The following is a 12,098-nucleotide window of genomic DNA, read 5'->3' as shown; positions in this document are numbered from 1 at the left end:
TAACAAACCAAACGTTGTCGAGTTTTTCTAAGATACAACATCAAAATGAAGAGAGAAAAAAAAAGAAACTAAAAGAGCAAAAAAAGGCTGAAACATAAACAAAAAAAAAAAACTAAATTAACCCTAAAATGAATGGTTCCCGCATGTTCAGGTCCTCCATAAGTAAAACTCGTTGCTGGTCGTCTTGATGTTGTAGTAGGTGGGATTCGTCTCTTCGACTGTGAGATCGTAGGCAGAGCCGTGCAGCAGTTGTAAAGGGCATCCAATTTTTTTTTAAAAACAAGGGCATATAATTTAGTTATGTCATGTAGTTTATCTCTAATAAAAATATATAAGTATAGAAATATGGGCTGATAAATTTTTCTTACAAGTTATAGCTTTAGAAACAAAATACATGGATTTCTACAATCTAATTTTAATCATAGGCTTATTATATTAATTAATTAAAAACTAGTTATATGACATATACTCTTTATGCTTAGTTAAACAATTAGGATTACAAATTCATTTTTGATAGCTTTTTATTTGGTCGTTAAGGCTTTCTCATCTTTTCATTCTATGGTAACACAATCACAGATTTTTCTTTCAACGTCTTTTCACCAAATTGGTTATATCAAATTAAAACCAGTTTTTTATTTACTATCTCTATTTACTCTATTTTTTAATAATTGAAGTTATCAAATCATATTATGTTAATGTTTAAGAACTAATATTTCGTTTCAGTTTATTTTTGTTATATGACACTATGGTTAATTTTTACAAACGTTTTTATTTTGTATAATTTAAACAAAGGCATTTTATTTTTGTTTGCTTCTTATAATTATTAACCTTTGCACGGCTCTGGTGGTGCTCGGAAGATACCTAGATCCCATCTGTAATGTTGTGTGCTGACCGGAGACGTATATATATGTAATCGGTAGATCTTTCTCATGTTTTAAAACTATATATGTAACTAGGTGGTAGCCCATGCGTTGCTTGGGTTATTACATAATCATTATTTTATTTTAAAGAAATAAGGTTAACTATCATGTTACTATCATTTTAGTTTTTTTATTGTGTACATCAAAATATTTTACTTATGTTTTGCTTATATTTTACATAGATTTTAATTTTTGTTTTTTTGTTAGTTTACTTTTTCATATTAAAAATATATGTAAAATGCGAACTTGTCATATTGGGCCATGAGCTTATGTATTTGTTAAACCGTCTTAGATTTCTTACCGTTTTAGCAATAAATCTTATAGATTGCATTGATAATGATATCGTGCAATTTACATGTTTGACTTTTCGGGTTCTTATTATGTTTTAAAATATAAGTAGAACAATATATGGATTTAAATTACAACGTTTTACAATATATGAATTTTAATTTATTTTAGTTTAATCTTTAAAATAAAATGTTGGATTAATATTATTCATATACATTTTTAATATAAATCTATAAAAGATGAATAATAATGTATCTGAGTTTTTTTTTTTTTTTCAAAAGTAACAAAAACAAATAATTAGAAAATTTAATTTTAAAAATAACAAATGTCAAAAGGAAGAATGTATATCAACTTCTTCTTACAGTATGAGTTTAGTTTAGAGAAAACTTTACTTTATTATATCAGATAATAGATTATCCATGTAAGGTCTTTGACCCTTCTTATGTAAGCCACATGTTAATGCATGTATTGAATCTTATCACTTTTTATCCAGACAAGCTATGGTTGAATCTAAATGAAACAAACAAAAAACCAAACATTGAATCTGAACGGTGATACAACCTAAAATCTTGGAGCCAAACATTGAATCAAACAGCTTAGTCCTACAGAAGAGGAACTCATTAATTTACCTGTCAACTATTATATATATTGTGCAGCCCAATATATATAACATGATATTGGGCTCCTTCTTCATTACAACTTAGGGTTATGAGTGGCTGATAGGGTAGCGAAGAAGTTTCTTTCTTTCAATTATGACCCTAATTTGTACAGTACGATGACTAATATGATAAAACAAGTTGTATTGGCAGAAAAATCGGTCTATAAGTATAATTAATCGGTGAATAAGAGTTGTTCTTGAGCAAAAAAAAAAAAAAAAAAAAAAAATTGGAAAACAGTTACTTGTTGGAGGTACATATTACGAAAGAAATATGTTTGGTTGTAGTTATCCACTTGGACACTTGGTCAAAAGGTGATCCTAATTAAGCCTTGACAAATGTAATGTGCTATATCTACTTTGGTTGTTCTAAATTTTGATACGTAACTCTTTTAATAGTGCTCGGATACAATCCAAGTCCCACATCTGAAGTTTAATAAAACTATCATTAATATATAAAGGGTTATGGTCAATCTACTAATTGTCAATTGGTTTTTAGTTGGAAGTCTAAGATAAGCCCAAATTTAACATGGTATCAGAGCCCACGGTTACAATTCTGGTAGACCTAGAAAAGTGGATAGTAATGGGGGACCAAGAAGGGATTTATTTTTGGTCCAAGTGGGATCGGTACGGGATGGAGGTATCATCTCGAAGAAAGCGTGTTAATATCCCACATGTGGTCCTTGGTTTGAAGGGGAGATTGTTGGGATACAATCCAAATCCCACATCTTAAGTTTGATAAAACTATCGTTAATATATAAAAGATTAAGACCAATCTACTAATTGTCAATTAATTTTTAGTTAGAAACCTAAGATAAACCCAAATTTAACAAATAGATCAAGTCATTTGTGGCAATTGCCAAAAGTTTGTCGGAGAGGCTAAACATCTCGTCTGCCTTCTCGTGGGTAATTTTCTTTAGATATTTTTGTCATAAACTCTTAAAAATAAGGATCACTTAGCTTGATACATGTGTGCCATGTGGCCTCTTCCAAAAATCAGGAATACAACGAGAAGACATATAGTGATGAGGAAGTGAAGACCGGGAGCTATGACGACTGTATAATCTCTATTTTCTATCACGACTGTATAATATTCAAAACTGTAGCCAAAAAAAAAAAAAAAAACATGTCTAACACAACGGAACATTAATTGGTTACTGAATTTTGGAAGCCTTGACAAATAAATTCTATAAATATATATTTGATAGAAAAATTATTTACTGAATCTACCAATAGATTTGGATAGGAAATGATAAACATGACCCTTTTAGTACCATGAAGCCTTCTCACTTCTCAGTAGTCAGTAACAAAACCAAAACCTCAGTTACATCAAATGTGTAAAGAATGAGACGTGCATCTCAAGAAAAGGAAGAAACCAATTAAAACCTGGTACTCTTCAACCGCCCCCACCACTTCATCTTCACCTTCTCCGCTGAACCACCTGTTTCTTCACTCCCAAGTTTGCTTAGAATCAGTTTCGTTTCCCTTAGTCTGCCTCCGTAATCCTTCTTCCAAGTATCAAACATCTGTTTCAGCCTTCGTAGCTCCCGGTCTGGATTCAAGTTTGCTTCCACCTGACCAGACTTCACTTCCATCAAGAACTTTCTGTCGTCACCAAATACCTGAGCTCTCTGTCCGAATTCCTCAGCTAACCGGCTTATCACGCTTAAACCCACGCCTACACTTCTTGACCTGCCATGGCCCATTTGGAAATGACTACCTCCTGAATCTAAATCTGTTCCATCGCTTGCATTCACCGATGCATCAGAATTTCTCGCTGAGTCCTCAACCTCAAGGCTTTTCTTTGCGATGGAAAGACTGGATTGCAATGATTTCATTTGCTTTTGCCAAATTTCTTCCATGGATTTCATCTTTGTTTCATATTCAGACCACCGGTTATCATACTGCTGGAGTCTTTGTCGGAGGATGTCGTTCTCCTCTTCTTTCTCACGAAGAGCAGCTTCGGTTTTAAGAACCCTGCGCTGAAGTTGGGAAAGATATGATGCCTTCACTAGCACCTCGTCTGACTCATTTCTCTGCATAAAGAATCGGTTTAAGATTTGGGAAACATTCATATATATCCTATAGTCAAATGCAAGACAAGAATGAAAACTTTGTAAAGGACCTTGGTGCCTCCAGATTCTAACCATCCAATATCTCCGGCGCATCTTCTAACCAGTTCGCCGCGAATTGCTGCAGAAAAAGGTTTCAGCATTTATTGGAACTTCTGATTTTTAATACATTTTGAGGTTTAATTTGTTTCAATGATGAGAATTAGTCAACCCTTCCTTACCTGATTGTATTACAACAGATGCATCAACCGTGGCTTTATATTGTCGCCTAGCAATCCTTCTCTTAACATTGCTTTGAATAGCAGCAGAAGCTCGATGCCTCTGCAGTAACTCCGTGTATTCCTTTCTAATCTTTTCTCCACGAACAACTGAACAGAAGGATGTATGAGGAATCCATAGCTCAAGTTAACTAAAATATATCTCTACTATAAGAAGATAACATATACAAGCCAAGATATTGCAATGAGACAAGGGGTAATTACATGATTGAAGAACAGTGATTCCTCTTTTTAGGTCTTTTATACGACAGCGTGCTTGGTGCCCTCTAAAATAGCTTTGAAGACGTAAAATGCCATGAAGAGTGCGGTTCCTTGTATCTTCAAGAACCCCAATCTGCAATGGTGAAGCGAACATATTGCAGTAAGAATGACTAATTTTTGGTCCCTCAAAGTCAAGACATCAGACGACTAATTATAGTACCTGGCCAGTTCTGAAAAACAATTTTGTGTAGCCAACTTGGTACATCTCTGGTAAGATATTAAACTGATGGAGAATTGCAACCGAAACACTTAGAGGATCTTTTGCTGCAATGTTCTCCAGCAAAAGAAAACCATACCTAAAGTTGGAGAAGCAAAACAACATCAATGACCATTCAACATTATTGCAACTAAAAGAAGAGGAAGAAAGTGCAGCAACCGGAGATGGAGTCCTTACCTTCGGGCAAATTTATGATGAGACATTCTCGTAGGAAATCCAGACCGAGATATTCGAACTACCTCTAGGACCCCACAGCATCTTAGCTGCTGTAAGACAAGTCCTTGCTCATACAATCTGGGAGACTGAACATTGTTTGGCTTTATGCAGCGAATGAAATGTGGGGTAGTGTTCCCTAGACGTTGCATCAATTGGAAAAGTTGACCCTGAAAAAATATCCAGGCATGGGACTAATCAGATATCATAAGATGTTTCCTCCAAAGCAAAACCAGAAGCCTTTTTGAGATGAAAGCTGTGATGAGTAAACCCACAACAAGTTTTAAGATAGTTACAGAAGCAAGCTGTCTTTAAGGAAATCACCCAACCTTAAATTTAGTTGCTACACTCAGCCGCTGGGAATCAGCTCCACCTGCTTTGTGTAAAGGACCAACAACAGGTTTTTCAGAATGAATGAGCATACTAGAAGCAAACGCCTGAGGAAGGTAGCAAGAGCAAGATGACAAAAGCTGAATGGAATCCGAATGCAACAAATCTCGATTCTTCTCTAGAAATCCAGTCGTCTCATATGTAACCTAAGTTGAAACAGCAAGTAAAATTAACATCAAAAGGGAATCACACTAGGTTACTGATTCATTCTTGATTTCTAAACCTCAAAAATGAACCCACAAAACCCAATTTTATATCATATAAAATGGTGCCACTGATTTTCTTAGAGCTATTACCTCTCCAGCATAATGCGCAACTGTGAAAGCCTTCCCCCGATCTCCTCTAAAGCAAGAATTATCATTTAGATGTTCTTTAAGCTTGTTGGCAAGTGTCAAATCTGTGCCATTTGGAAATGTGGATTCCTCATCCAGAAGAGAAAGCAGACCTAATGGTTTCTGCACAGAAAATGTAACTTAATTGTCTTAAACACACATGTTTTGGAATAACAATAGATCTTTTCCAACACGATATATCTCAACAGTTGCTATGCAGCTGATGATGGGAAGTCATCGCCAGAATTTTACAAGATATTATACTGAGTAATGGACATACTGATATGTAACATATGATGACTTCTGACTGTAGAGGAGAGTAGCTCCCACATTACCTTTTCAAAGAGACTGAGACAATCTTGATTGTCCTCAAAATCAACCCTTGTCCAGTCAATGCCATCCTGAATATATTCCTGGAAGAAGCAGAAGGAAATATTAAGCCTTCAGAATCCGATTGCTTGTGTGTGTCATCCCCATGCTCTGCTAGATATACTACAAGAACCCATAGCAGAAAGGGGTAACTTTACCTCCTGCTCCAGCTTGAAAAGATGACGGTTGAAGTGTTGCTGCAATCTCTCATTTGCATAATTTATACAGAACTGCTCAAAACTATTTCTCTGCAACATTAAAGTAATAACTCCCAAACCAAATTAACTTTGGTACAAAATGTAAAACAGAAGATGCATACATACATATTGGCGAAGACCCGGGGGAACTCATGTAGCTTATGTAAATTCATACAGGAAAAATGCAAAGGGAGACTAAAAAGGAGCATACATCGAATGATTCAAAGCCATAGATATCAAGAATGCTGATGGATCTGCCCGTTCTCCTCTTTCCCACCGCAAGAGATTTGTTTATCTGTTCAACCAGCCAGTCAAATAGGGAGGCATAGATTGACTTTGCTAAAGCATCTCTTGCGTCAATGGCCTGTAAGCAAATAACAAAGAAATTCAGAACAAAAATATATAAACAAGGCTTGATGCCAAATTAATAAGAGGCATAGATCTTGATTACAGTGTGGAAAACCAACCCTACTCAGATTACAACTACGCACAAAGAAATCAATTAAGTGCCAGGAATTCTTTCTAAAAAGGCCCACCTGAGATAGTGTTAGCTTCTGTACAATAGTATCATTATTAACTCTCATATTACGCTTCGATAGAGCTAGCTTAAGCTCATTGATGTTGCACCCAATCAATTTAGCAACAGTTGTCAAACCTGAAAGAAAAGCCAAAGCACTTATTTAGTCTTGCATTGTGCAACCTGTCAAATGATGAAATGATCCACAGAGATTATAAAGCAGCAAACTTGCAATAACCAAAAGCCTACTATAGAGGTAATAATTTCACACAAAATACAGAAAAGCATGATAAATTATAAAGGAGCAGGTAAGGACTGAAGAGCAATACTTTCATCTGGTTCAGGTTCAACGTGATTTTCATTGTCAATAATGGCGAAAGAAACATTCCCCAGCCATAACACTGCAGCAAGCATTGCAAATACACTTTCTTGATCTTCTTTACTAACATGCACAATATCTAGAGCTTCCTGAAATGGCAAAGAGTTTATAAATCAAAAGGTTGGAATAAATGTCTCAAATCTGTAGAGAAAGAAAGTAGAAAAAGCTTGACTGAATGAGGGAGTTACCTTAACGGCGTGAAAACGTTCAGCGTCATCAACTCCGTTAATTGAATAGCAATTGCTCTGTTTCAAATATCTATACTCTTTTGCGCTTGTCAAATTTAGCTTCTCTGATTTAACGATGAGTGAAATAAAATGTCAGATAAACGATAAACGAGGAAAATGATAATTTACGTCAATCAATTTTTTTAAAGAGAACTGTTAAAAGCGCATTTTAGGATTTAGATATCCAGATCATACCTCTAAGCTTAGGTGAAGCCCCAGCACAAAGTTGATAAAATATATGGTATGACCTTTCTCCTTCAGCACATTGAACCACTCTAGACTATTAAAGTGTCAACATAAAAGAAGTCATGTCAATGTTAACAAACCGTATACCAACATAAAGATGAAGCAGCGTAAAAAATATATATAGAGGAACTTACCTTTTCTAGTAAAACTGCCAAAATTTGAAGATTAAGACAAAATAAAAGCTATGTCAGCTGTTGGAAAGGAAAATTAACAAACAGTGTGAAGCAGCAATCACAAACTTTATGCTTACATGTTTGAATTTTAGCACCCGAAATCTTCCCTGTCTCACTAAAATGAATCTCTATCAGCTTACCCTGTCAAATTTAACATCAAAGAAATGTTATGAGATAAACAAGGCCCATAACTTTTACAGATACATAGAAAGTAAAAAGGATCGTAAAGAAAGGCATAGTGGAAACTGGAGGGCTTACAAAACGACTAGAATTATCGTTTCTCAATGTTTTTGCATTTCCAAATGCTTCCAAGATGGGATTAGTCTTTAGTATCTCATACTCAATCCCACTTCCACCTCCAAGAGCAGCCAAGTATTGCATTGCTATTTTTGCAGTCTCAGTTTTCCCTGCTCCACTTTCACCGCTGGATAAAAAGAAATATAATGATAAGAAAACACTTCAAGATGCACAAAGTGGAAGAACTGATTAACCCCACCAAACCAGCACTATATAAATATAGAAGCATCTGTACAGGTCAAAGACTAATGCCTTTTTGGCTAACTGATTTAGCCCCACCATACCAGCGCTATATAAATATTACATATAGAGGCATGTGACCACTAATTCCTGAGCAGATATAGACACTCAAGTCCGCTTGCTGTTACTAATTTGTAATAATTAACATGTACGGAGGAAACTTTGACTAACCTGATAATGATAGACTGGTTAACTTCATCTGTAATGGAAACCAGAAAAGATAAGACTTAAAAACTTAAGAGTGTAATACATTAATTAAGCAGCTGACAAAATAATAAAAATGATCCCACCTCGTATCATTTCACGGATTGCTGTATCTGCAATAGCATAGACATGAGGGCTGTCATTTGATCTCTTCCTGTATGCCTCAATGTTGCGATTTCCATACAAAGGAACCTCCTTGAAGGGATTCACAGCCACCAGTACAGGCCCTGCTTTTGTCTATCACCATAATGAAAAATTCAGTAATCCAAAAGTAAAGGCTGTAACGTGTTATTATAGAATTCAGGGAAGAGACTGTAAACATGACAGGAAAAATAAACTATATTAGCACAAACGGCTTACATATATCATGTCCTGGTTGTACCTATACTCAAGGTTGTACAACACTGCTGGCTCATTTAAGTAACTTAGTTGCATAAGATCATCTACTCCATCAAGAATATCAGGATTTGCAGGCACTAGAGTCTCTGTTTTGACTTTTAAAACCTGTTGAATCACGTGTAGGAAACAGTTTCCGATCAAACACTTAAATTAATAATCAACATCTACCTCAGGGAATTCAAAAGGTCACTTACTTTTCCCTCAGGTAAGGCAAGAACAGACTCTTCTCCTGAAGTTTTCAAAATCTTCCCCAGCTCCCAGTTACCGTTTGGAAGTTGGACCCAAGATTGCAGTACCTAAAATAGAAAACTTGTCAGTTTAATCCCGTCAACATAAGAAAAAGGAATGTTTCCTCTAATGTTTGTTCATTCGTTTCATCCTATTCCTAACAATTAGTCCAACCTGGCCATGCAACAAAAACCAACAACAAGAAAAGTTGCAATACAGGAACCTTAATGATACCTTTTTCCGGGCATATGCGTTTGTGTCGTTCCACCTGTGATCATTACTCTGAGGCAAGGGCACAATAGGATCTTCATCACCAATTGAAGATCGCTCTCCATTCGAAATGCTGCGCACGCTATACGGTGAATCCTCAGTAGCAGTATCCATTCCTCCAACAGAATTTTCAGTGCCATTAACCCCATTCCTTAAGTGACCATTTGGTGGAATAATCAAATTGGTCACACAAACACTTGAGCCAGGAGATTTCTCAAGAAACCTATAGTCCGCCGGCATGGATTTAAGTGACTGAATGGTTGGCGTAACCTTCTGTGACATATTGCCCTGTAACAGACAGACGGAAGCGTTCAGTTCAAAAGAAATGAGACCAGAAAGAAAGAAAATATTCCTAATAGAGCAAGAATGGGGGACCATATATACTTCCAAAGTGCAGTCACTATTATTGAGTTCCAAAACCAAAAGAAAAAAGATTCTAAATTTAGACAATCCTCTGAACTAGCAGAAAATGCAATGACTTTCTGATATGTAGAAGCAATGCAGGATCTAATGGGATGTGTATGCTCACCAAATATCACACTAAAAATAAATCTAAAGGCTTGAGATCTTTCTTACACAGCTTTCTTGACTGAATTGTTTAAAAAAAAATACTAATCTGATGATCTGATCGAACACAATCTAATCTAGATTGAATCTTGAATCATAATATCATGATTTCTAAGAGGAATAAAAAAAAAAAAAACGTTTTTTTTTTTTGTCTTTTTTAAATCAGCAGAGGACCAATTCCCGTATCACTACTCTATAGACGATCACAAATCAGAAAAAAAAAAAAAGATACAAATTTTCTCATAAGAAATGAGCAAAGAGATACTAAAAGATAGAAACTTGATTCGATCTATAGCTCAATAGAATTTACCTTTAGAAATTAGAAACTCAAACAATAAAAAAAGGAGAAAAGGCGGCAATCAGAAAACTTCAGATTCATAGATGACTTCTTCTTCTTTGATTTGCCCCCGATGAGATCGATCTTTAATCAGACACCCAAAAAATCCAATGATCCACAATAGTAAAAAGTCAGGACACCAATGAAGGAATATAAGATTAAAGAAAAAAATGTTTGTGGAAGTAAATGATATATATATATATATATATATAAGTTATTAACACTTGGGGTTTAACAGTAACAATGGCGACTGATAAAACTGAAGAGAAGATCAGAAAAAAAAAAAATCGGAGAAAAAGGAAGAAGAAGACGAAGATGCAACTTTTTCTCTGCTTAGTAAAACTGTTTTCTCTTCTAATTTTCTTTTCTTTTCTTTTCTTTTATTTACTACTTTTCTTCTGATTTAAATTATGTTTAGGCAAACTCTTGTGTGTGTGTGTATTAATTAATTGTCCGACAAATTTGAATGTCTTTTTTGGCCACCCAACAGTGGAATTTTTAAGCACATCACATGGTCAATATTCCTATTTTACCCTTGTTCTTTTTTCCTTAACCGATGCTTTTGTTTTTCAAATTACGTGATCATAGGAGTTTTAATGATGATATTTTCCTCATTTAATGTGGTTTTCAAATGATAATCAAACAAAAAAAATTGTTAATTCTTCAAATTTTGTTCTTTTTGAAAATGATGATAGATAGATGTCTACAACATACAGAGTGTAATATTTCAATTATCATCAGTTTTAATTTGAGTTTGATTATAGTGTTGATTGGTTCTCCCGTAACCTCCCGCAAATGTAGCGTTTGCGGGTGGTAGCAGTTGCTAGTGATTGGTCAAGCAGTCGTAAAACTCCCGCAAACACACCTATTTTAAAACGTTAAACTAGTCATTCAAAACGTTTAATAACGCTTGAAACCGCAACCACCCGCTTGCGCAATCTCCCGCAACCGCAACTGCAAACACTGCGTTTGAACCAGTCAGACCCTACATTTATTTAAAATATGATCCGTTCATGGAATTTAAAAGGGGGGAAAAGACTAAAATAACATTAAGCCTTAACTTATTAAACAATAGATTAAATTAAGCAGAATGGGTTATTTGTCCATGTTTCTATCACACCTCTGTTTTATGTACTCAAGTCAACCATTACATAACCTGAAACTGTCTTAGTTTTTATATTCCTTACAATGTTGTCACTAAACATTAATACAATTTCTTCGGCCTTTACTTCTCAACAATAATAATAATTGGGTAGTTAGCTAATAGCCTAAAGAGCTATTTATTTTTTTCTTTGCTAAAAGAACATTATGATCATGATTAATAGTGATGCAGACCTGAGCATATTTGATTGATCAGTAGATTCTCGAAAACACCTTGATATTTTGTGTTTGTGTTCAATCCTATTTCTCTGAATATTAAACAGAATATTTTTGATCGGTGACAAACATTATGATTTGGGTAAATATCTTATATAATAAAGTAAGATTTTTTCAAACTTATGATTTAATAAGGTTACAAGTGGCACTCTATTATTTTGATATGTGTTATTCTTCTCAAATTTAAATATATTATTTTTTATATTCAATAAATATATTTATAATTTCATACTAAAAAATATCCTATCATTTTTCAATATCCATTTGGTAATTATTTATTTTCTAATGAGATATCATTTATCAATATTTTATATATACCATAACATTATCATTTGTTAGGAAGTAATAATACAATATAAATAAAATTATATAAGATGTATTTAAATATGAATGGAAAAATATTAAAGAGAAAATGACACATGTCACAAGAAAAGAATCTCAAATG

General features: G+C 34.4%; 1 protein-coding gene across 1 annotated transcript; it reads right to left on the bottom strand.

Annotated features, from left to right (window-relative positions):
- Positions 1-3,036: 3,036 nt before the first annotated feature.
- LOC104777967 (myosin-3) lies at positions 3,037-10,692 on the bottom strand. Its single transcript, XM_087506924.1, has 24 exons — positions 10,250-10,692; positions 9,337-9,660; positions 9,069-9,170; positions 8,836-8,979; positions 8,562-8,712; positions 8,443-8,470; positions 7,993-8,158; positions 7,812-7,875; positions 7,696-7,709; positions 7,511-7,595; positions 7,277-7,380; positions 7,039-7,177; positions 6,729-6,847; positions 6,404-6,556; positions 6,154-6,243; positions 5,962-6,039; positions 5,591-5,749; positions 5,234-5,440; positions 4,869-5,074; positions 4,635-4,770; positions 4,418-4,547; positions 4,157-4,303; positions 3,989-4,056; positions 3,037-3,899 (listed from the first exon to the last, which is right to left on the bottom strand). The coding sequence occupies exons 2-24, from the start codon at positions 9,652-9,654 to the stop codon at positions 3,243-3,245; spliced, it is 3,465 nt and encodes a 1,154-aa protein (XP_087363050.1). The 5' UTR covers positions 9,655-9,660; positions 10,250-10,692; the 3' UTR covers positions 3,037-3,242.
- Positions 10,693-12,098: the final 1,406 nt, after the last annotated feature.

This window comes from Camelina sativa, chromosome 3, assembly GCF_030686135.1.
Source record: "Camelina sativa cultivar CO46 ecotype springtype chromosome 3, ASM3068613v1".
NCBI lineage: Eukaryota > Viridiplantae > Streptophyta > Magnoliopsida > Brassicales > Brassicaceae > Camelina > Camelina sativa.
The sequence above is the reverse complement of the archived record's forward strand: the minus strand, read 5'-3'. Positions and strand labels throughout refer to the sequence as shown.